A 25,344-nucleotide genomic window follows, 5' to 3' on the forward strand; every position below is an offset into this window, starting at 1 on the left:
GGTGTGGATCTCTGACCAGAGTCTGTTGGCCTGTGTTCTCCCACCAGATGCTGAGCTCCCAGGAGAGGATCAGTTGGCTTTGGGACCCCAGGCCGAGCTTAAGGTGACCTTCAGCGGGGGTGCTACATTCAATAAATGTGTAATTATGTGCCTGCTGAATGATCACAGGACTCATTTACTCCCATCTGAGAAATGAACATCCCAGCTAAATGTTTTCCTCTTGCGTCTTAGCTATCAGCCAATTTAGACGAAGCACCATCATAAAACTGAAACACACACCTAGAGTTGAATCTTTCAGCTTTCTCAGTCTGATTGATGGAAAGGCACTAAACAAGATGCCCTTCATGATAAACTATGGGGGTGCACGTAAAGCTGCTGCCTCCCCCAAGATATTCCACAGCTTCCGTTTTACAGGTCACTAACAAGCGCCCAGGCTCGGCCCCCAGAGGGTTGCAGGGCCACTTGTCCTGTGCGGCCATCAGAGTTAATTGCAGGAAACCCAAACAGTGTTAAGTGTGCAAGCTGAGAGCATCAAGTTATTCTGAAAGAAGAAAGCATCAGTTATTGCCAGCCGGCCCTGCTACCCACCTCTGAGGGCTTTTTGGCGAGCAATTAACAAAGACACCACTTCCTCTGCACTCGCCACCTGAGGAGCCGAAGCCGTTATGGGGCTGGTGGTGAATAAACTGGAAGATTCCTGTCTCCACATTTCAAGACACAGAACCTCCTTGATTTACTACCCTCGCAATTCCTTTACGGTCACAAAGTGGTGGGACTCAGGCAAACCCCGGCCACCACCAGATCAAACGCTAACCACGTCACCAGGCCATCTTCCACCAGGTTCCATCCTGAGCGGCCCTGATAAGCAAATTAAATCTGAGATGGAAGGACTCCGGGAGCTTCTCCGGTGGAGTGAATTTTCTAGGATTATCTTGTTTTCAATAAGCCCATCGGGGGACCTGCCTAAAGACAGACTTGGCTAGAACTTTCTCTGTTCCTGGTCATTGTCCCAGAGCTGAGTCCATCCCCCAGTCAGCATTCATTTGCCTTGTTTCAGAGTTTACACAGGCCGTGGACCCCCTGCCCTCATGGCAGGAACCTTTTCTTTTTCTTCTCTGGGTCAATCCTCGCTCCCTCCCTTTCTCCACCCTTCCGTCCTGCACACAGTGCCTCAGAGAGAAAAGGTGCTCAAATATCCACCGAAGTGCATTCACCTACTCAGCTTTGGGGGCGTATCAAGCATAAAACTGGAGCTTTAAAGGTTGGTACACATGGAAAGTGCAGAAGAAACTGTGGGGGGTTTTTTAACCTAGAAGTTTTTCCCATAAACTCTCACATTCAAACTCGCGTCTACAATGAAGACTGTTCCTGATGTTATGCCTGAAATAGACAGATGGTTACCAACCCTTCTGCCTGCCCAGTTCTCCTCCAAAGGAGACACTAGGCCAGGTGAAGGGGCTGGACTGCTGCAGGCCGGGAGCACGGGTGGAAATCACCTCCCCACTTTGTGGATGAGGAGACTGAGGCCCAGGCGCCCCACAGCGACCTGTGGTCAGACACAGGACTGGAACCCAGCTCTCTGGGCTCCACGGATCTTGCTCCACTCAGGGGGGAGTATGATGAGCAAATGGCCTGGCACACAGTAAGAGCTCAATAAATGTCTGAACGAACGGGAGCCGGGCTTGGTAAGGCTTGGCCTCAACTCTGCCCTGAAGTCCGGGCCTTCAGGGGCCAGCAGTGGTTTGACAGATCAAGCCGAGGCTGCCCCCATGCTGACCTTGACCAGGATACAGGACCATGAGGTACGGGAGTTAGGGCAGAATCTGGAGCCAGGAGGACCTGAGTTTGAATCCCAGCTCTGCTCCTGTACTCGCGTGCCCTTGGGAAAGTCCATTAACAGGTCCAAGCCCACCTATAAAACCAGGATAATTATGAGCACCTCTTGAGAGGTGAGAGGTAAACCAAGGGAGAGAATGGATGGAGGGTACCCAGCAGTTATCAGGGTATGAATGTTCTGGAGGCAGGAACACACACTCAGCCTTATTCTCCTTCTGTCTCATGTCTGATGGCTTCTGGAAGGGTCTAAGACAGGGTTTGTATCCCATTCCTGACACAGGTAGGCACTTAGGAAAGGCTTGATGAAGACATGTACAAAAAAATTAATACTAAATGATGAGCTTTCTACAGGAAGGTAGTCACATTTTAAAATAAATCTCCTTTGCATTTCATTCCACAAAGAAATAGTCTACTGAGAGACATAAACAGGGCAGTGTGACACGCTGATATAGAGGCCCCAAAGGTGCCCCCTTCCCCACCATCAAAGGCCTCCCTTGTCCCCACACCACATACAGATGGAGCCGTAGAGAAGGGCAAAGGAGGAACTTACCAAGAAGAGCATTGTGTCCATTATCATCCGGCAAGAACCTTTTGTCCACAGCACACACCAGGAGATGGTCCGGCAGGCTGGGGGACTTGGCCCCGACGAGCAGAAAGCCTGCAGGGACGTCGATGGGCTCACTGGAAATGGAGACAAGACGCAGGTCCTTCCCCGCCTGGCAGAACCCTAGGAGGAATAGACAGGGCTCACACACGCTGCCAAAGGGCTTCCACAGAACGTGGGCAAGGGGACGAGAACATTCTGGATCTTGTCAGGACCAACCCTTACCTCCTGATGTGGTTGACTTTAAAATTAATTCTGAGAGAAAAAATTATAACTGTAGTTATTCACAACCCTTACCACATGTTGTTTTTAGGACTATCAATGTCACCATATAATACACATTAATGTACAGAAGAAGCTTAATAGGAAAAAACCGCAGACAAATGGTGGTAAATTAAAATGCATACGAGATAAATCAGTAAGAAATTGCAAGTGATTTGACATCTTTTACACCCTACATTTTATGTGTATGAGGAATGAGCTAATGTCAGGAATAAGGGGTGGGAACCTGGTACACTCACTGCCTGCCTCTGGGGAGGGCCTGGGTGACCAGGACACAGAGGAAACGCTTCAGCATAGGGACACTTTCACCCTATGCCCTTTTGAACCTTTTGTATTTGAGAGTATTTAAATATATTTCCTATTCAAAAAATAAGTGTCCAAAAATATCTGGAAAAAAGGAAGAAGAGGGAAAGAGCTGAGATTTATTTGGATGGGCCCCTTCCAGAGTCCGTCTCGATGACGGCACATTCAGCTCCATCCCCCGCGCTGCCTCCGTCTTTAGTTACCGACTGAGACGATGAGGGTTACCGTGAACTCCCCCGGCTTTCCCTGCAAAACTCTACAGTACTTTAAGGACTCTCCTCCTGCACACACCTGCTTTACCATTGACAAGGCACTGTCTCCAGGTCTCCCACCCACCCCTGGGGGGAGGGGAAGCCTGTGCAGTGGAAAGGCTGACAGGCCAATGCCAGTGCCCACCGTGTGCCGGCACCGGGCCAGGACAAGCTCTGCAAAGCTCTCATGTGACTGCTGATGGGAAGTATTTCTGTGAAGATATGGAAATCGAGGCTCAGAGAGGTTAAGTCAGTTGCTCAAAGCTACTGAGAGGCGTCCAGGATGGAGTTGGGCCTGAGTCTCAGGCTTGGGGCGGTTCCCCTTTATCGTTGTGGGGAAGTTAAGGCAAATTCCCAGAGGCCAGGGTCAAGCAACCAGCAGGTCTTCTATAACCTGGGCCCCCTCCTTCTGAAGAGCTGGAGGGAAATAGGCCGTGGGGAGAGTGTTCACTGCATTTATTTGGAAATTCTTTGAGAATTACTGTAATGACTACTGGAGAGTGTACTGTTCTCTTATTTAATTAGGCGGCCTTTTAACACGTGGAAACTAGAGGTCCTACCTCATGAAGAGCCATTGTTTTGGTTTCCCTCTCCCAGTGAGGGCTGATTCCCTCCCCTGCCGGCCATCCTGCACAGGGTCAGGACCAAGCCCCCACGCAGGGCCCACGGGGCCTCCACTACTGCCTGATCACTTCTCCAAGCCCTGCCCAGGCACACCTCAGGCCCTGACCTAAATAAACTGCTAGCAGTTCCCCAGATGGCTATAGTCTCACCCCTCTAAGCCTTTGCACATGCTGTTCCTCTGTGTGGAATGTCCCAGCTTCCCTCAACCCTCTCAGTCTCCTGGCTAAGTCCTGCTAATCCTCCAAAACCCAGACAAAGGACCACCTCCTCCAGAAAGCCTTCCCCAAGCTCTCTACCTGTAGTAGGAACCATTGTTTTGGTTCCCCACCCTTCTAGCACTTTCCACGTCATGTGCAGTGTCCACATCGTGTGCAGCGTCTGCTTACCTATATAGCTCCATTAAACTGGGACCTCTTGTACCTTTTATCTCCATATTTCCAGAGCAGGGGCTCAATAATTATTTTAATTAACTGACTAAATAACTAGCTAGTGACACCTCTCAGCTGGCATGGTGACAGGACACGTGACCTTACTCCCTCTCAGAGAGGCTGGCTAGCGAGTGGCAGAGCAGGAATTCACTCCAAGTCTCTCTGAGCGCAGAGCACAAGCTCGCGTCTCTTGACTAAGGGGCCACCCCAGCCGGCATCTCCAAGCCTCGGGTCCTCAACAGCAAGTGGGAATAACATTACTGATTTCACAAGGTTCCTGAGATAACGGACAGCTGCCTTTTCAACAGAAAAGTACCAAGAGTGTGACAGATTATTCCTACTAATCAATTCTGAGTTAAACACGCAGTACAAGCAGATCTGAGTTGAGAAAACACATTCTAGTTTTCAAACAACCAAGGGCCCGACAGCCCCTTGGCGTGATGCAGCCACTGTTCCTGGTACCAGAGGGCACACTTGCCACTACCTGCTGGGGGCCACCGGCACAGCTCACACCTCAGGGGCCCAGGACGGGTGTGGGGATCCCTGCAGCTCACAGCCACAGACTCTGGGCAGCAGGGGCACTGCCCAGCAGGCAGCCTCACCATCAGTGGTGCAGCATCCTTCGGGCGGAGGGTGCATCTGGTAGGGATTTGGGGGACAGTTCTGTTCCAGGCCCCCTTCTCCCTCTTCTTCCTCTTCCTCATTGTCCACTCGGCTACCACCTAGAAGTGGGAAGGGGAGTGATGAGTAAGGCAGAAGTAAGTACTCAGCAAGTCTCAGCTTTTTAATCACTAATCAGTCCTCACGAACACACCGTAAGTCTGGCATTGTCACCATTCTTTCCCAGAGGGAAACTCTCAGGTTGTGACTTTCCCAACGTCACAGACTCAGGCTCCAAGCCTGGCCTCGGGACTTCAGATTCAGGTCCACTTCTCTTCCCATCCGCATAGCTGCACGTGTCTGCACAAGCACAAGAGTGCAGTACATGTATAACTGTACATGTATAATTGTTGATAAGGACCAAGCACAAAGCTTGTACATAGTGGGCACTCCAAAAATATTTGTGTGGGAGGGACTATGGTGTAATATATAGGTAGACCATGTTACAGATAAGGAAACAGGCTCAGAGAGACCTGATTGGCCCACAGCTCTTCAACCAGCCACTAAGCAGCATAGCCAGCATGTTCCCAGTTGCATCTGATGCCCAATCTGATGTTCTCACCACCAACTGCACTGCTCAATTTAGAACACAAAATACAGTGTGAACTGCCTTTACATGGTCTAAGAGAGCTGTTAAACTATACATTATTATTTATATGCATGTATACATTACTAGAAATACAAACACAACCAAATTTGTCTCATAGACACACACACACAAAAACCATTCCAGAATGTTCTAGAACAGGGCCAGGCCTGTTATGACTTTAAGAAACTTTTTTTTAAGTGAAATAGTATTTTAGGAGTAATGGCAAATGTGGAACTGGCCAGGAAAGCCAGGAACTGGCCACGGAAATCCCACCACTCCATGCTCGTGAGCTTTGTCACAGCAGTAAAAGGAGCTTCTTGTCATGAACCACAGACGCTCAGCTCCTGGAGAGCGGGGCCTCTGCCCTTACTCATCTCTGTAATCCAGGCACCCAGCACAACGCCTCATACAGAGGTGGTGCACAAGACACATCTGTCTGACCGAACTGAGCATGCACAGCGATAACTTATTACCCAGCACTGCCAGAGAAAGGGAGGATTTCCTATAAAAGAATTTTCAAGGCTGTTGAAATATAGTCCTAACTTCTTTTAACAGACATTTTTGGTAAAAATCTTTCTCCAGTTGTCTTATCTTTAAATGTCATTTTATAAATAGCATACAGATTTCTTCATGGAACAGGGTCATTACGAGCATCCTTAAACACATTAGGCCAGGAGACAGCTGTTTCTTCTTCTTTTGTTTCTGTCTCCTCTGTTCGTGCTGGCTTCTCTCCTAGAGAGAAGCTTCTCACCATTTCTCGTAGTCTCATCTTTCTCGGCTCTCACACCCTCCCTCCCTCCATCCAGGGGGTTGAGTGGTTTTAGGTTAGTGATGAAATCACGTGCAGTGGAAAGAGATGGGACTGGGACTCAGGGAACTCAGGTTGTAGGACTTGGGTCTGCCACTGTTAGTGTGGCCCCAGGAAAGTTACTTAACCTTTCTGCGTGTCAGATCCCGCATCTTTAAAATGAGCTGGTTATATAAGGTCACTTTGAGCCGTGACAGTCTGTGTGGGGAAGTATGGCCCTCAGGGTTGCACAGAATATTACAGATGTGATTTAATCAGTACAGGGTACTGGGAACATACCCTCACAGTGGCCACCATTTTAAAGGTGCTCAGAGGACAGGAGACTAAATATTCCAAACCAGCCTGGGCCAGTGACTTTGGGAAGGTCACAGTAAGAACTCAAGCAAGAATTCCCGGGGTTTCCATCCTTCTGGGCCTAGAGGACGAAGAGGTGGTGGGAAGACTGTAAAAAGATTACCCAGGAAGAACACAGGGTGGGGGGTGGGGGAGATAAACTCCAGAGCCACCTTCAGAGGCTTCCTTCCTGCCTTCCACTGCAGGCCCGGAGCAGTGTTAGCAGAAGGTATGGAGTCACACCCAGACCCCAGGCGCCAGCAGTGCAGCACAGGTCCCCATGGGGGCTCAGACTGTCCCTGGCCACCTATGGAGTGGGTGGCATAGAAGGCTCTGCTGCAAAATCAAGACTAGTCTCTGAGCCAGTCCTCCAGAGGCTCATAGGGGAGGGCAGAGACACCGACAACTAGAGAGAAAGTCGGCACCTTTGGAGCTCTGAGGGCACACACAGGAATGTGTGCACATTATTCTGCTAAGCCGAAAAGAACAGGAATTCAGACCCTCAGAAAGAATGAAAGAGGACGGTCTTAAGCCTCAGCAAGTTAAAAAAAAAAGAGCTCAAAATCCAGTCACTAAGAAAGCAGGATTAAAGGTCAAAGGTCTACATCAGACATTCCAGGGCCTTTGACGGGACCAGCCAGCCACAAGTGTGAGGAGACTTCCTAACCAGCAGCAGACTAAACCAGACTGTTTACCACAGTCTCCGGGCAGGATGAGAGCTCTAAAATGGCATTAGACACACCAGCTGGATTGGGAGCTCAGGACCTTGATACTAAAACCCAGGAATCCAGAGATCCTACTGCAACACCTCACTCCATGAGTATGAGGCCATTCATTTTAATGTTTATATTACATTTTGTTTTCTTTCCATGAGAAGAAACTGTAGGACATTCTGAGTGGGTGGGATCACAGGAATTTACCTGCATCTTATTTAATTAATAAATATTTATCCCAAAATGCTGGGGCGGTATTTGTTTTGTTTGATTGGTCTTTCTTTAAAAAAATAAACAACACGTAAAAGGTTTTTCCCCTAGGAGGAGGAGGTAAGACCCCTAATTCAGAGGGCAAAGGAATAAGGCCCTGCTGAATCACCCTGACAGACACAGAGAATGTTAACAGACCGAGGGTGTTTAGTGTACCAGCTCCCTGGTCATAAAAATCATCTTTCATGTTATTGTCTGAGGAAGGACAGCAATAAGATAAGAGACCCTGACAGAGAGACAGACAGACAAAACAAGATGTGGCCTGTACACAGCGTCTGCACCAAGGTTTATGACACAGAAACCAGGGGCATGAGCTGAGTGCTCGGTTTATGGTGACATTTAGCAAATCGAAGAGAGTCGCTCCCTTCTCACCAACCCACTCATCCTTCTTCCCCGAACTCGAAAAAGGAAATCTCAGAGGACTACCTTATTCTGTTTGGACAAATGGGAAAATGACAGAGAGGGCCTGCTCTGGTTTTCATACCAACAGGAGGGCTGAACACGACGGCCAACAGCTGGCAGGGAACCTTCAGCACTCAACACGGGAGGCAGGAAGCTGTCCCTGGAAAGCTCCACACACCCCGTGACCTATCAGCAGGTGAGGGCATCCTGAGAAATCAGAATATTCGGGAGGCAGCCTCCCAATGAGAGGCCGGGAAAGGCAGTCTACGGAGATCTTAGCAAGAAAAGCTGGGCCTTCTCCTTTCTCTCTCTAGATGAGCATCCTTCAAAACTCCAAGCAAACCAATCTTCCATCTTCCCAAATCATTGCATTCAATTACTTGAGCTGATGGAGGTGACAGCACTTTGTAGATTGCAAGGTGCCATTCCAATGTACTCAATTATTTATCCTTATGACTATCGTTAACTTACGACCAACCAAGTCTTTCAGGGCTGTTAGAAGGATGACCATTTAATATATATTTCACAAAAGTCTGTGACATATTCTCCAGTTATTTCTCATCTCCCCACAATGTCACGGTAGTGCTTCTTATGCCATAAAATGTCAGTCCTGTCTATGTGAATGCCAGAAAATTCTTGGTTTTCCTAATTCATAGTTTTGACCACAATCTGGTTTCTCTCAGACCCAGATCCAGTTCTTTTAGGTCCTCAGCTGTTGCGATTTGCAAGGTTAATTCTGTAAGGGCATTTTAAAGAGTGACACAGGAATACCTCCCCGCTAGAATGAGGAACTCGCAGATATCACACCAGCACCTCATGCCTCATTTTTCCTTCTGTGCAACCTTCCTCAGCCCACCATCCCCACACCCACCCAACACACACGTGCACACATTCACACTGACACACACTCACGGAGATCATGACACCCCAACACAGGACCTGGCATATTGCGTGCTTTCTTAGTTGATTTGTTTTAAATCACAGCCTCTTTCACTTCAATAGCTAAGTGAAGTCTGCAGGTAACTTCAAGTGAAAGCCATAAACTGACCAAAAGAACTTCCATAAGAGTAACCATCGCTCACTACAGATTGCTGTGATACTACTTTTAACAGGAAAACACATGGCTATAAAAAATACACACTCAAGATTGAAAAATGCAACCATTTTATTCTCTGGATAATTAAGTACACTTTAAAGTTATCCCCATGCCCGAAGACAATTTCCTTATTTATTCTTGGCACACATGAAATTGATAAGGGTTTGTTGGCGGTTTTTAAAAGTTTCTAGAGGGCTCTTGTATCCACTATCACACAGAGAAACTACCTAGACTACTTTGCAAAGATATGGCCACGCATCCTGGGACAAAGAGAAAAAAATGTTTATCCAAGTGAAAACGTCAAACTTTTCAACAAGCGTAACAACCAATTCAGAATAGTCTAACTCGGCCCTCTCCCTTTCTCCTATTAATCCAATGGATAATTTTATCCCTTGCAACTTTATGGATGAAACCTATTTTAGTTTTAGCCAAGTAAGAACGTATGTGCAACCTTCTTTTTCTGACAATTCTTTTCTGCTAGACACACTCTTTTCTAGCAGAACAGAAGAGGAAAGGGTTTCACGTTCTGTTGCTAACATGAGCGGCACCGATACAAGAAATGCGCAAACGCGTCTCCTACCTTCTGGAGCAGAAAGCTGCTGCTCAGCCTCCAGGTACAACTGGGAGAAGACGGGCCTCGGCAGCAGGCTGCTGGACTGCAGGGAGGCCTCGATGGAGTTGTGCAAGACCTCTTCGAACCGGGTCGTCTTCAGCTGTCCAGCGTACGAGTTTCCCATCTTCAAAAGAGACGGTGGAGTCTTCTGTTTAAAATGGCATGTCAGTTTCAATGGCAAAGACTGACCTGAGCACGAAGCCCAAAGGTAGAAGGTAAAACCACTGCAAGGATGGAAGGGCTGTGTGTCCCCTGCTCGCCAAGGGGCGAGGGCGGCTCTCAGCTGCAGCTACTGCCGGGCAATTACAGGAAGTTATATAAGTAACAGCTTTCTCTAATTCAGCACTCAGCTAGCAGAGGCTGACACTGCTTAGAATATGTTACTAGAAATTGGCTCTTAGTCATCCCCAGGTCTCACAGACCCCTCTTTCACATCCCTGAGATGTGATCCTGCCCGTGAGAGACCCCAGATAAATGATGCATCATTTTCCTTGACTTGCAGAATAGTCCTGCGCCACTTTATGTGTGTGACGGCAGATGACAATGTGTCAGGATTACAGGACTCGGCCCCCCTCACCTTCTCAGAAGGTAGGCTAGCAGATTTCCCATCACTGCCTTTTCTGCTAAAAGGCCAATTATTAACATTCCTTCTTTAAAGTGTTTTTCAGTTTGTTATGTTTCCATTATACAAGTAACACAGAATTACATCTGGAAATCTGAAAATTACAAAAAAGAGTAGAAAAACAAGAGGAAAATCACCAATATTTCCACCCCCCCAAGATAACCACTGTGATTTGTTTTTTTGGTAGCAACTTGATGAAGATACCCTTCACATACCATACCATTCACTGACTTAATACAATTCAGTGGTTTTTAGTATAGTCACAGTGTTGTGCAACCATCACATAATTGATTTTAGAATATTTTCATCACCCCAAAAAGAAACCTCATACTTGTCAGCTGTTACTCCCCAACCCCTCAATCCTCTAGCCCTGGGCAACTGCTAATTTACTGTCTCTGTAGATTTGCCTACTCTGGAAATTTCATATTAATGGAATCACACAGTATGGGGTCTTTCCGTTAGCCCATGTTTTCAGGGTTCCTCTGTGTTGTAGCCTGTGTTGGTACTTCATCCCACTGTGATATTTTGGAATATTCTTTCCAGGCTTAATTCTGTTTAGAACTTGGGTTTAGGAGGGAGATGGGAGATGGCATCCACATAGTTATCATCATTCTATAATATAATTTTTGATTCTGCTTTTTTCACTTGACATAAGCATTTCACCCAATCCTCTTACAAATGCTTTTAAAACAATTTTAATGGCTGTATCATATTCCATTGAGTGAAGGGGCAGAGGTTTGCTCAGACTTTTCTCTCAGGTTATATATATGGTTAAATCTCTACACTTAGTCCTTCCCAAGAACTGGCATTTAAATTTACATCCCTTCCTGATGTTTGTTTATTTTCTATTTCATTAAATTTAGTTTTTTGTCTGTATTTCCCTCTTTCTATTTCCTTTTGGTTTAATTTGTTGTACTTTTACCAAATTCATTTTTATTTTCCATCTTACTTCTTTAATAATGAAGACATTTATGGCTATACATTTTCCCCTGGGTATTTCTTTGCTATGGCATGTAGCTTTAGTGTAAAGTGTTCTCCTTTCCATCTCTTTTTAGACAGTTTATGATCTCCCTTCGGATCCCCTCTTGGATCCAACAATTATCCAGGAGCGTATGTTTAATTTCTAAATAGTCAAGATTCGGGCAGGAAGGGGGGTTAGCCTTATACTATTTATTTCTAATTTGTATTGGATTATAATCACGACTGTGGCCTTTAGAAACTCTACTTTTTAAATTTGTTAAGGGTTTCTTTTTGACAGGTACTCGATGGATTTTCACAAATACACTATCGATATGAGAAAACAGATGTATAAACTCTCTTCAAGAGATGAAAGGAGATATTCAATTCTTCTATATCCTGTATATTTCCTGTCTACTATACTGTTAATTTTCAAAGTAACATTTGACTTAAAAAACAGCACAAGATGCCACCGCCGACGTGACCACAGGACAGTGGTCTCCTGCTCCATCACAGGCACGCACACCCAGCCACAAGAGTATGAGACCAGCTTCACATGCCAGCACGACCTCACACACCACTTTGACTTAAGACATATGTAAGAAATTCCCCTTGTCCTTGTTCTGTCAGTGGCAGAGCAATTTCAAGATGGGACGCTGGTGCCCTAAGGAGCTCAGGTTTCCCTCCTAAAGGTAAAATGGGCCGCGTAGTCACGTTGATTTTCTGCCTCTATTGTAAGGAAGGTCTGGCCATTCCTCTTCCAACCAAAAGTAAATGGACACCATTAAACACTTCCTGCTTGTAGCAATAATTCCTGACCACAGGGCCCCTTGGCCAGCCTCTGCTTACAGCCCGGGGAAATGAGCTGTTGGGAGGATTGCTTCAGGAATTAGCGCAACAAAAAGAAAGTGCTCCTGAAAGAGAGAGGTCAGCTGCGGAAGCCCCCAGCAGCCCGCATCAGAGGGGCTCCAGGCCCTCTCCTCTGCCTCTTTCCTCGACCTGCTGCATACTTCAATGCATGAATGAGGGGTTACCGGCCACCTCTGGGGACACTTGCATTATTTTCCATTCAGGGTGGTCCGTTTAAAGCTGCCGCCAATTAATAACATCACGAATGCCTCCTATTTCTATAGATCTTTGTCTGAAGAGCTTCACGAACACAGAAAGAAGCTTTAAGTCCGGCCCATTTTTACATGGAGCCCCTGCAGAATCATGTTTGGAAGTGAAAGAAAGTGATCAGGGCATCCAGACCCTACCTTCCCAAGGTCCTGCTCAGCTCACCTGACAGTTAGTTGGCACCCTGAGCCAGAGGAAGACTCCTCTGGTTAAGGCAGATCAATGGCTAACATGGATGGAGCAATGATGAGGAAGAAAGAAAACCAACATTCATTGTCCAGCTACTGCGTGCGAGGCACTGGGCATGCTCCCTTGCTTAACACGCTTGGTAGCCAGGGGAAGGATGTTATGAACCCCATTTTAAAGATGACAAATCCAAGTCTCGGAGATGATAAGTAACCTGAAGGAACACTTATTGAAAGAAAAGAAATAAGACTGGAGGTGAGGGAGGAAGGAGGTGGAGGGAGAGGGGGAAGGACGCAGGGAGAGAAGAAATACAAAACGGACAATGGCATAGAAAAGTTTTCACATTCAAAAAAATGGACATTTTAGTCAGAGGGAGAAGGTCAAATACCATATGATTTCCTTCATTAAGTAGTAGATAATAACAACAATAAACAAACACATAGGGACAGAGATTGGATTGGTGGTTACCAGAGGGGAAGTGGGGAGGGAGGAGAGTGAAAGGGATAATTCGGTACATGTGTGTGGTGATGGGTTGTAATTAGTATTTTGGTGGTGAACATGATGTAATCTATGCAGAAATAGAAGTATAATGATGTACACCTGAAATTTTTACAATGTTATAAACCAATGTTACTGCAATAAACAAAAAATTTTTTAAAAAATGGACATTTTATTTTATAACTCTAAGCAAACATCAAAGCTTTAATGTCTATAAGCAAATAGTGAGAGAGTAAATGTGCCCCACTCTCTATCTAATGATGCATTTGAAACCATCATAAGTAAATAAGGATAGGGAGGGAGCACTGAGAATCGTATGGAAATGTCGTGGCCCGTTCTGTTATTCTCATTGGACCACAATCGAATGGTGTGGGAACTCCCCACTAACACAGCAGTGCTCTTACAGACAAGACCACCTGCCAGCTGAGGAGGGTTTGGGATCAGAGGGCAGAGCAGGCTGAGGTGGGGGCCCAGCTGGAGCTCTCTGCTATGTTAGAATCCCACACTTGTCAGACACGGGACCAAAGAACCAGAGAGAGGAGAGCCTGGCTCAGGGTCAAACACAAAAGCCCAGATCCTCCCAAAAGCCTCCTGGGATGAAGGCAACCCCTGTGAAAGGCCTCCTGGGCTGGTCCCGCCCTGCGTGGCTCTGACCACTCACTCCCTAGGCACTGTCTCTTTGCTAGACTCCTGCTGCAAAAGACTGCGAGATTTCAAGTCTGCCAGCTGCAAGGATTTCTTCCACGCCCTGACACATCACATTCCACTGCCTGCATTCCAAGGCCTGGCCCAGGTAGTCCCAATGCTAGTGCATGATACTCTCCAACCACAGAATCCAAAGCAGTGTCCATCACAGCAGAGACGACAACCACAGCCTTCACCTTAGTGCATAACCCTGGTGTAGTAGACTGGAAACAGCAGGTGTGACTTACTGGGCCTTGGTATTCTCATCTGTAAAATGGGCACTTTGAAGGACTGACTGGTCATTACGGACAGTAAAAGAGACAGTGTGTGAAAGTGCCTAGCACAGCACCTCATAGTCAGTGCATGATCATGAATTTCTAGCTAAATCTGAACATTCACATGAAAAGATAAGAATTCCAGATCATAAATGACAAGAGACCAACAGTTCTATGGTCCATAAGAGCTGCAACGTAAGGGGGGCTGGAGGGAATCAGTGAGAACTTGGGCAGCCAAAGGAGCTGGTATTCAAAGCGGGCCAAATAAGAAGAGTAGGATATTTTGGCAAAAAAGTTGGGAATAGCATTTGAGAAAGAAAGCACAAAGGCATGAAAGCTGCATGAATACAGACATGCTATAGAAAAAGGAAATAAGCTCATTTGATGAGTAGTAAATGGTTTACAAGATGGCACCATGACAGAATAAAAACAAAACTGAGGGTACAAATTAGACATTGTTTCGGTAGGCAATAGACAGTCCCTGAAGCTTCAGAACAAGGGATTTATGATGATAAAGGTGATGTCTTAGGCAAGTCAGTCAGACAGGGATGTTTGGGATAAACTTGGAGGGAAGACCTGGAGGCAGGAGGCCTGGCAGATGCTCTTTCAACCGGATCCTTGGATATCTGCTTGTTTTTAAAAGAAAAGTCCAAAAAATTGCTTGAAAACTCTGTACATGGGGGTGCAGTTGGATGGCTGGTGGGCCTCACAGGAGGTAATCAGATGTGGGTCTATTTCACCAAGTCAACCTCAAATATAGCTCTATGTCAGCTCACATCCCAGAACCAGAACTTAACTTCCACTGGTCCATCTGACCCCAGAAGCACCTATGACCTGACCAGATGAAGCAGACTGACCCCAGGTGAGTCTGGAGTCACAAAGGTGAGCTATCTCAGCATGCTCCTGAGGACTGAGACATGCAGCCTAAGCCATTCTCTTCCCATGGCACCCGTAAGTCAAGCTGTGTCATTTAGAGGACTCGGTTAGAAAAAGAAGTAATCTTTAGGTTGAGATGCAGTTCATTAGAATAAGTGCAGGGCAGAAACTTCAAGGAAGATCAAGGATTATTACAAACAGGGACAAAGGAAGGCGAGGAGGCTTCCAGTGAAAGGGAACAGGTGGAATACACAACATCATCTCTACTCCCTCCAAAACCACACCAAGAGGACAGTGAGGAATACATAGGTATAAACACACAAAGACAGAGAGAGAGGAGAGAAAGTAACAGCAGACAAGATATGCCAACAAAACTTAGAAGATGCAAAGTGGAAGGAGAAGTGGCGATAGACTTTGAAAGAGTAAGAACTAAAGTCCAGTCCTGCAATAGGGAGAGGAGTCCTGAGAAGCCAACCAGTTCAAACTCACAACAGAAGCCAGAAAAGGCTTAGGAATTGGAGGCAACACCGTGAAAAGGGGGGTTGAAGATCAGGGGTGGGGGGCTTCCTCCTCCTTCCTCTGCCCCACCCCCAACAGCCCACCTTCTCATCTCTGCTGAAGCCTGGAGGTTTACTCAGGAAAAAATAAACCACAGAGAATCTGGACTCTGGACACAGCTGACAACAGATGTGAGACACAGGACTGAAAACAGGAATTGCCTCAAAGTCTATCCACGGTGGATGAAGCCCCCACTTCACATTCCTTCTCCCTATTTGGTTCCCCCCAAATGCTGACACTCAGGCTTGAGGATGGGTGGATATTGACAACTGGGGGTACCCCCAATGTCACAGATCCACGGCTAATCACCTCCTGTGAAGCCCACCATCAATAGCTGTATTGGTACATACAGCAATTTTCTGTGCCTGACTCTCAACAACAAGCAGACACCCAAAGATCGTCAGCCTCACAAAGGCTTTTGAGAAACTCCTTTAACATAAAAGATTGAGACCAAAAGAAAGAAACAGATAAAAGGGAGCAAACAAAAGGTGCAAAGGAAAATATCCACCTCAATCAATATCCTCAGAGGAATACGTATCTACAAAACAAGAACAGGATGCTGTAAAAGGTGAACAGGAAAGTGGGGGGGGCAGGAGGCACACGGTGATTCTGTGCCTTCCTCTCAATTTTGCTGTGACCCTAAAATTGCTCTAATAAAATAAAGTCTTTAAAAAAGAAAATGCAGACATTCAGAAAACAAGAATGAACTCTTATAAACTGTTTAAATGATAATAGAAATTTAAACTTTAGTAGAAGGGCTGGAAGACAGAGTTGAAGATAAAGACACAAAGAACAAGAAAGATAAGAAAATTAGAGGATCAATCCAGGAGGTCCAATAGGAGTTCCACGAAAAGAGAAGAAAGGAAAAGAAGAGAATGATATTCCCAAAGAAATAATCTAGAAAATTTTCCAGAATTGAAGGACATAAATTTCTGGATTTAAAGGACCCATCAAGTGCCCAGCACAATAAGTGAAAAAGGATACATTAGCATCAAGTCGCATCAGCATGAAATTTTAGAATACCAGGAATAAAGGGAAGATCCCAAAAGCTTCCAGAAAGAAAAACACAGGGCATATTCCAAAGATTAAAATAATCAGAATACTTTGGATTTCTCAACAGTGATACTGGGAAACAATGAAATATCCTCAAAATTCTGAGGGAAAATTATTTCTTACCCTGAATTCTAATATATGTATTAGAATATACATATTATAATAATATAATGACTCTTTAGACAATGTTCATATTTACATTTATTAAAAACTGAAGGTCACATTTAAAAAATAAATGAAATGCAGGCATAAAAATGAACAACAGACATCATACAGAATCTCAGTAGAATGGCCACTGAAGATCATGGTGGACCACAGACTAATAGCAAAGGAAGACCACCTGCTCAGCATTTCCACAAGCAGTATCTAATTTGATCCTAGCAACAATCCTATCTGGTAATTATTTCTATCCCTACTTTTATCCCTATTTTACAGATAAGAAACTAAGGCTCAGAGAGGTTGGGAGACCTGTCTAATGACACACAGGTAGTGCCTGGTCTGGAACTGAAAACCCATCTCCAAAGAATCTCTTCCATGAAAAGTAGTGTTAAGAAGTTTAAACAGCAGAATACAGAATCTCAGACATCCTCGGTTGACGGGTAATAAATCTATATTACCATTACCTTCGAGTGCCTTTTCTAGCAGTGACAAGACATTTCTCAACTTCACAGAAAGCTATGGCATTCCTCCAGACTCCTAAAGGACCGTGCTAGGAAGTCGGCCTCACGAGACTAAGCACGCACACACATCTGAAACCAGACTTCCTCCTGGCTAAGCGTTCTCATCATTGGGAGGCCACAAAATCCTGCAATTATTCACGGAGAAGGTTCTACCTAGACTCTCAGAACCACACGACAAACCTTATAAAGCCCCTATTAGAGTACTTGTGTATTACAGCATGCTATCCAAAGGGAACACAAAAAACATCAAAACTTCTATTTATATCTATTTTAGCTAATCATTTTATTTTTCAGTATGTTTTATAATGTAAATAATATATATTATATACTTCAGTCCATGTATGCAATTTATAAATAAACTATATTTTATATCGAGAGAGAAGAATATGAGTTCAAATGGAAGAATAAGAAAACCAACATCTGTTCAAATGTGACAGAAGTATTATCTTCATTCTGCAGACAAAGAGAGTGAGTCTGGGATCTGAAAGCATTTACTGTCTTTATTATTTCCTTGAGCAGCGTAAAGCCCAAGACCATTTTAAGTAAAAGTCAAAATCATAGCTCCCATTTATTAGGGCCACTTGGTGCAGATGCTTCTCAGGTCTATATTCGTCATTTTATTTCTTCTCCATCACAGCCCTAAAACACACCTAGCGTGGTTCTCATCTGACACATTAGGAAACTGAGACAGGGTGAGATTAAGTGACTGGTCCAAGGTCACACATTTGGGACAATTTTAGAATGACCGAAAATGTGAATCCTTGCTTTCAATGAAGCCGGTGACTTCAGAAAAGGGAGCGTTTTTTAAAGTTGTTGGGTTTTTTTCTTTTTTTAATGATGTTCACTTGTCCAGCCATGCTAAAACTTTTGGTTAGAAAAGGATTGCCTTGGGTCCTTTCTTAATGGTGCTTTACCAAAAGGGGGGCTGTCATACAAGAAAATAAAGCCTCAGTAAGTGAAAAGCCCCATTTCAAAAGAAACAGGTCTAGTCAGACAAAGAAAACCAAGGGCATTCTGCATCTGCCTGAAGATGGGCTTGCCTGAGGGAAGAGGGCGGGCAGGCTCCCTCGGCTTCCAGAGGCAGCAAAACAAACACACAGGCGGCGGCCCAGGGCCTGGATGGCGTCTGCCTCTCCGTCAGCCCGACTGGCTCTTCCCCGGGGGATTAAAGCAGCAGATGCCGGACTCTAGCCCATTCAAAGAAAAACATTCTAGCTCTGGCCTCTCCCTGCAGTGACTTTTTCCCTTTTCTTTCTTTCTTTTTCAAAGAACAGAATATCAAAAGGTTTGCCTAAGAGGCAGCAAATCCATTTACCCTAAAAGGCTCACGGACACTCGCTGGGCAACCTGCAAGTGTGTGTCCAGCTCCACTCTGGCCCACAGTCCTCTTCCTGTTCCTTTCTGAGCACCCTCATTTTGCCTTTTATCAGACAGTCCCGGGGCACCTCTGCCTGAGCCCAGGGCCCCGAGCTGTCAACAACAGTTACTGAGCTCCCCGAATGGGCTGGAACTGACTTCCTCAGGTGACACCCAGCTCTGTGTACCCCAGGTGCTGCACACTTGTCATTTTGCTCGTAAAAATAAAGCCATCAACTCCCCTGCTGCTCATTCGTCAGATCCAGCCCTTCCCCCTCCCCGCAGAGATCTCAGCTGATTCGTGGTCACCAACACCCCGTTTCCTCGAAACATGCAGGGGCACACACTGCTGGCGGGTCCCTCTGTGTATGAGACTGAGGCCCACAACGTGCTGAGAACAAGCTCTTCAGTTCCCAGTCCCGGTATCCAGTTAGATCAAAGCTATTAGGACTCTACGAGAGGGCCTTGCAGGTCCCTTCAAGTTATAAGATAATAAACCTCTCAGTAAAGTTGGACTTTACCAACTTCAAACAATTTTTCAAAACTGGGCCTTGCAAAGCATTCATAATCTGCCTGCTACGGTAGTAAAAAGCATATACTTTGGAAAAGGACCACCAGGGGCTTAATTCGTGGCTATGTTTCTTTCAAGCTATGTGGCCTTGAGTAAGTTGCCTAACCTCGCTGGACCTCCATTTCCTTATTTGTAAAATAAGGACAAGAACCACCTTCCAGAGTTGTAGTGAGGGCTAAATGAACTAACATATGTAGGGCAGTTGGCATATAGATGTTAACAAATTCCAGTTTCCTCTCTACAATTGGAATTAACTGCTTATAATTCTAATTTCTAGATGCTAACCAGAGATCCTGACTTAACTGCATTCATTGTACTGCAGTGGGAATAAACTGGCTTCCTTTAGGAGCACCCCCAACTGAAATGTGCTATCCAAGCAGACATCATTTCCACGTCTCTTATCCCCCTTCCTCTCGAAACTTGAAGCTCCTTGACAGCAGGAAATATCCTAGTCACCTCTTTATTTCCCATGGTACCCGGGACGCTGCAGGCCCCTAGAAGATAACTCCTAAAGGGAGAGAGAAGGAAAGAGAGAGACCACCTGTTTGAGGTTATGGCGAGGACTGTACAGGGCTGGAGCACAGTCACGTCTGAAAGCATTCAGATGCAGAACTTAAAGCCCCAGGCGTCCCCAATAAACAAATCCGAGGTTTCAATTTAGGCCCCCAGGATGCCCTCGCTGTCACAGTTCCAGAAAGCTTATTAGCTGGTGCCCCCCTGCCCCAGCTATTACCTGCACTCACCTTATAGTTTTCCCTTCCAAGCAGGGTCAGGGGAGCCCTTCCTATGAGCATCAAAGCACAAGCCGTCACTTCTGCTCTTTCCTCGTGAACACACTGCTGCTCCACGGGCCCGTGTGCGCCTGTGCTTCCTTCAGCTTACACTGAAGCCCAAATTCATCACTGCCTCTTCTGCCCACTCCCCCCCCCCCCAGTACTTTGCTCACATCTCCATGGGCTCCAGGTTTTTCCCCCAAAGCTCCTCTGGGCTTTGAACTGCTGGACACAGCAACCAAGCTCACTCCTCTCTCCATTCCCCACGGAGCCCAGAACGGTTTCTTTTGGAGAGGGGATCTGGCAAGGGAATGGCCGTGGACTCTGCTAATTCTCCCAGGCTCAACCTCCACCCAGGCCACCCCAGGCTCGAGGAAGAGACACAGCTGGAGGCCTGCAGGGTCTCAGGACCAAGTTCAGACAGCTGGGTCTATCCTAAGCCACAAATTGACAACTTCTAACTTGTTCTATGCCTCCAGGAAAAACAAAGAACTTTTCCCCTCCAGAGTCATGATTTTGCTTTAAACAAAGTTAAATACTTAAATAAGCTAATTTGGATACATGGAAGAAATATTTCATTCCCACTTGGAGCTAAGGGGGAAAGTGAAATAGACAGAGCCCTGAGCTAAGAAACTCACAGTTAGGTAGGAAGTGCAGGGAAATGACGCAGTACAAACTACAGGGTGATGGTTCCTTGGCAGGGTTATCAGCAAGAAGGTAGCTTCAAAGGAAACAGAGAAGGCAGTGGAAGGTTCTGTCTCAGGCCAACCTCAGAGGGCCTCCTGGAAGAGCTGAATCTGGAAGGATGAGTACAGGTCTGCCAGGTGAAAAGAAGGAGGGGTATTCCGGGCAGGTGGACAATACTCCCAGGCTTGACCCTGGGGTGACACCCATTGTGTGACTGGGGGACACAGGTCCTTCCAGAGGCTCCTGGAGCATAAGGTGTACGCGTGGGAGCTGGGTAGGAGGGTGGCGAGGGGCCAGTTCAAACTAAGCCCTCCTAATGTGTTTAGAATTAGCCCTGTGGAGCCAAGAAAGGACTTTAAACAGGCCTGGTTAGATTGTACTTGAGAGAGATTACCTAGGCTCCTAAGGAAGGCCTACAGAAGAATATTGCAGTATATTGTGACTCGAAGAGGGCACAGAGAAAGACTGGCTTTCTGGAGGATGAAGGAGAGAAGGGAGTCTGGATGATTTCAGGCTTTAGAAAGAGGAAGAAGTGGGTGGTATTGTCCTCACAATGCAGAAAACAGGGGCAGCTGTGCGTTCAAGGAGTCAGCGTGTGGCGTTTAGATCCTCCAACCATGCCCCCACTTGCCGTTGCTTCCCTCCCAAACATCTGCGGAGCCCGCTCTGTGCAAAGCCTCACTTGGTCTGGTGCCCCCTCGCCTTTGTCCTCCTCTCACCCTCGCCTGGAGAAGTGACCGTGGCAGAGAAGAAAGAGGCTGTGCTCTGGAGCCGAAGGCTGGAGTTCAAGTCCAGGAGAAAGAAACTCTCCAAGGCTGCCTGCCAGGCCTCTTTCCATTTCGCGATCTGCCTCCATTCGGAATCGCATCCAAAACACACCTGTATTCCTCAGATCCTCCAACCCGAGCCTCCCTCTAGAATCCCTGCTGATCCTTCAGGGCCTCACAGGAAGGTAACGGACACTGCCCCCCCGGCAGGCAACGGGGACACAGCCCCACCCAAAGTCTTACCCCAGACTCCAGCTCACATCTAAGCTGCCACGAACCCCTGTTCCTTCCTCCTCCAACCTCCCTACAGCAAAATTTAAGAATCCTTCAGCCAACACACAAGTATGGTGACTTATTTCTGGTGAGTCCAAAGTTTCAAAAAACAAAACAAACAAAAGCAAAGCCCTCTCAAGACTGCGTCTGCAACCTCATTCTATAATCGCCAGCAGCGTGATGGGGCCCTCCATGAGAAGAACGGAATGGTGGCACTCCACTAGTGTAGGAATAGGCAGCTGAATATATGATATGGCCATAAACACAGTCAGAGGGCAGAATGGTCTCCTGTAAACTCTTTGACAGTCCTCAGGGCAGGAAACGGCATTCTAATGTAGATTTCTCTTGATTTTCCCTGGAGGAACTCATAAACTCCACAGGTGCTGTTTAAGGAAGAAAAGCCGAGCTGAGGGCTTGACTTGTGTCTAATCCACTTCTCTCCAACTGAGGCTGTCCTGCCCACGGCCGCCGCACGACAGCGCCGCTGCCCAGACATCTGTTCACAGAATGTCAACAGCGCTTCCTCTGAGAGTGCTTAAGCTCCTCGAATGCTACAAAGCAAGCAGCCACGTCCCCTCCAGCTGCAGCGAGGACTGAATGGGAGGGAAGCACCTTCAGAATAAAGCCAGGGAAGATTTTCAGGGAAGAAGAAACTACTGAAAAACTTCTCCCTAGAACCAACCAGGCAGAATCCAAAAAGTGTTGACATTTCCTTAGCACATCATTTATAACTATCCTCCCTGCTGCTTTTGTGGCCACCTTCTGCAAAACTAATCATTTACAACCCCTTCAGATACCATTTCAAAAAAAGACAAAGATAACGAAGCTAGGGCCAGCCCCGTGGCTTAGCGGTTAAGTGTGCGCGCTCCACTGCTGGCGGCCCAGGTTCGGATCCCGGGTGCGCACCGACGCACCGCTTCTCCGGCCATGCTGAGGCCGCGTCCCACATACAGCAACTAGAAGGATGTGCAACTATGACATACAACTATCTATTGGGGCTTTGGGAAGAAAAAATAAACAAAAATTAAAAAAAAAAAAGATAACGAAGCTAATTCATTAAGTGGATGCACTCGGCTTATTGCTCCCTTGCACCTTACTAAAAGCAAATGCCTCGACATTATTATCCTGCTTAACACAGGCCAATGTCATCTTTATAATAAGCAAGAAGCCAGCGAAACCTCTCCCACCCCAAAAGCTCCGCTCTCAGAGTCAAATGCACCATACCTTACAAAAAGCTGGTCATTTCAGGCAGCCCATAAACCATCCAGCCAAGAGCAGGCTGAACCCAGCGAGTGGGAACGCTTGCAGACGCTCCCGCCTCCTCCGCCGCTGTGGCTTTGATCGCGTGGGGAGCCCTGAATGCTACTGAGAACCGTGCCGAGTGCTGGGTCAGCCTGACACTCCGGCCCCTGGCCCCTGCCCAGAGAAGCAGAGGCAGCCAAGCCAGCCAGGGGAAAGGTTTCAAAGCCAGTGTCTGCTCCCGGGGCTACAACAACAACCAGGGAAAAAACTCAGCAGCAGACCTTCCAAGTCAAGCTCCATCTGCCCCGGGCCGCTGCTGGGTCAGATGGCAAATGCCACGGTTTTCCGTCTTCTTAGCACTGAAGTGTTTTGCTGGGTCAGAGTGCTCTCCACGCAGGTACATACCAATCTGTCCATCAAACCACCAGCAGTTAAACCAAGCCTTTTTAAACATGAAAGTTTTGTACTTGGAGTGGAACCATGTATTCTTGCACAGAGAATGAAAGGTCAGGGAAGAGCACCAGCTCTGCCACAGGGAACGGGCAGCCGAGGTTGCCGCGGGAGGACCACAGGTGCAGCGTTGACCACGGGAAGCACGTGCCCCTTATAATAACCTCCCCCGAGAACACCAAGGCTCACACCCCAACGAGGAAAACTCCCCGGGAGTCACAGGCGCACGTTCTTAAACTCCTTTTCTTTAAATCACTTCCGCCACTGTGGAAATCAAGGAAACACCAGCTCTGGCCCAGAGCTTCCTACACATGCCTGCTGCAACCGACTCTTGCAAATCCAGGAATCCTGCTCAAAACCTAATTGAAAAAGGAAAGAAAAGAAATAATGGCAGCCCATTTCATTTGTGCTAAATACCTTTTACTTTGATTTTTATCTCCTTGTCAGGGTCTTTCATTTGCCTGCAAAGATGACTTGGATGGGACCCAGGGGTGTGCATGTCATCTACCTTTTGTGACAAGGGCCAAGAGCTGGATTATTCCTGTTGGCACCCCAGTTGTCAGAGTTCTCAGCTGTTTCTAGGCACCAGGTACTGCAGGGTGGAAGGAAGAGCCCCACATCATAGCCCTGTCCCTTCCCCAGCTGAGCGATTTCTCCCTAGAAAGGACCGGAGGAGACCCCATCTGTCTCCACACCTTAGCAGCAAGGGCAGGGCAGTGCCCCCTGGTGGTTCTGCTTGAGCAAGGCTCCGGGAGTGGAAGCAAACCCTGGCGCCATGGCTTCACTCCTGGGGAAGCAAATCATGTCTGAGGAGGACCCATGGGGACTGCAGAGGAGGTGACCACACATGGAGCGCCTACCGCCTTCTGCTATTCAAGCACTGTCTGTAATGGGGGAAACTGGACACTACGGAAATGCCCAACAGGAAAGGAATGCTTAATGCAGTCTCCCATATCCACATGCACGAAGGCTATGTGCATGAAGAGTTTTTACATGACACAGATGTACTTAAGATATAAAATTCAGCAAGAAAAAGATTTTAAGTTGTTATAGAAATATATAGAGAGAAATACATACAAACATCTATGTAATATAATATGCATGATGTTATTTACATAGATATATAATATATATAGACAGAGAAAGCAGCAGAGTTTTTAAGAGGATGGGCTATGGGCCCAGGCTTGGGTTTGAATCCTGACTTACTGGATGTTAGACGTTGAGCAACTTACTTAACCTTAATGTGCCTCAGTTTCCCCAATCTGAAAAAAGGGATAAAAGTACCTGTCTTGGGGGGTTGTTGTGTGGATTCTATGAATTAATATACATAGTGTGCTTAGAACAGTGAATGGTACATATATAATATTTACTATATAGGCCATAATAATAGTAGCAATTATCAGTACTAAGCTTTCAACTTGTAAACAAACTAAATGCTTAAGAGATTGAAAAAAAATGTCTACAGTGGTTGCCTCTAAGTGAAAGAATTCAAGATTTTTTTATGCTTCTTTAGTCTTTTCTTTAATTTGCTAACTTTTTAAATTGACATAAGTTGTCATCATCAAGAGGAGAAAATTAGCAGAGAAGAATTTGCCTTCATTACGTCTGAAATTATAATACCTTTGAACTGACTACGCCTTCCCATTACTGTCAAAATAGGCTTTTGATGTGGAAATAACACGGAGGTGCCCGAAGAGGAGAGGGCTCACAGCAATGTCAGCTCTGCGGGGTGCTTCTGGTCTGAGTCTTCCTTGAGAATGGAGATCTGCAAATCTATGCTCAGTGCCAACATATCTCCTCGCCAGAAGTCCCTGTCTTCTATTGGATGTCGAATGCTATTCTCTCCCTGGCCAAATCCCATCCACATTAAACAGGACAGGCAGAGACATAGTCACCATACCAGCAGCC

General features: G+C 46.4%; 1 protein-coding gene across 12 annotated transcripts in view; it reads right to left on the reverse strand.

The window, feature by feature from the left end:
- Positions 1-25,344, reverse strand: part of GREB1 (growth regulating estrogen receptor binding 1) — a 144,131-nt gene that overhangs the window by 68,878 nt on the left and 49,909 nt on the right. For 6 of the 12 annotated variants that reach the window (XM_058551778.1, XM_058551777.1, XM_058551776.1 and 3 more), the window contains exons 2-4: positions 9,780-9,960; positions 4,931-5,050; positions 2,387-2,563 (exon numbers count right to left, since the gene is read on the reverse strand). In XM_058551778.1, coding sequence (XP_058407761.1) covers positions 2,387-2,563; positions 4,931-5,050; positions 9,780-9,936 — 454 coding nt within the window. In that variant the 5' untranslated portion in view covers positions 9,937-9,960. Of the gene's footprint in view, positions 1-2,386; positions 2,564-4,930; positions 5,051-9,779; positions 9,961-13,607; positions 13,912-22,968; positions 23,665-25,344 lie in introns of those variants that run through there. The other 6 variants (XM_058551771.1, XM_058551773.1, XM_058551781.1 and 3 more) reach the window with 5 other exon arrangements.

This window comes from Diceros bicornis, chromosome 12 (genome assembly GCF_020826845.1).
Source record: "Diceros bicornis minor isolate mBicDic1 chromosome 12, mDicBic1.mat.cur, whole genome shotgun sequence".
NCBI lineage: Eukaryota > Metazoa > Chordata > Mammalia > Perissodactyla > Rhinocerotidae > Diceros > Diceros bicornis.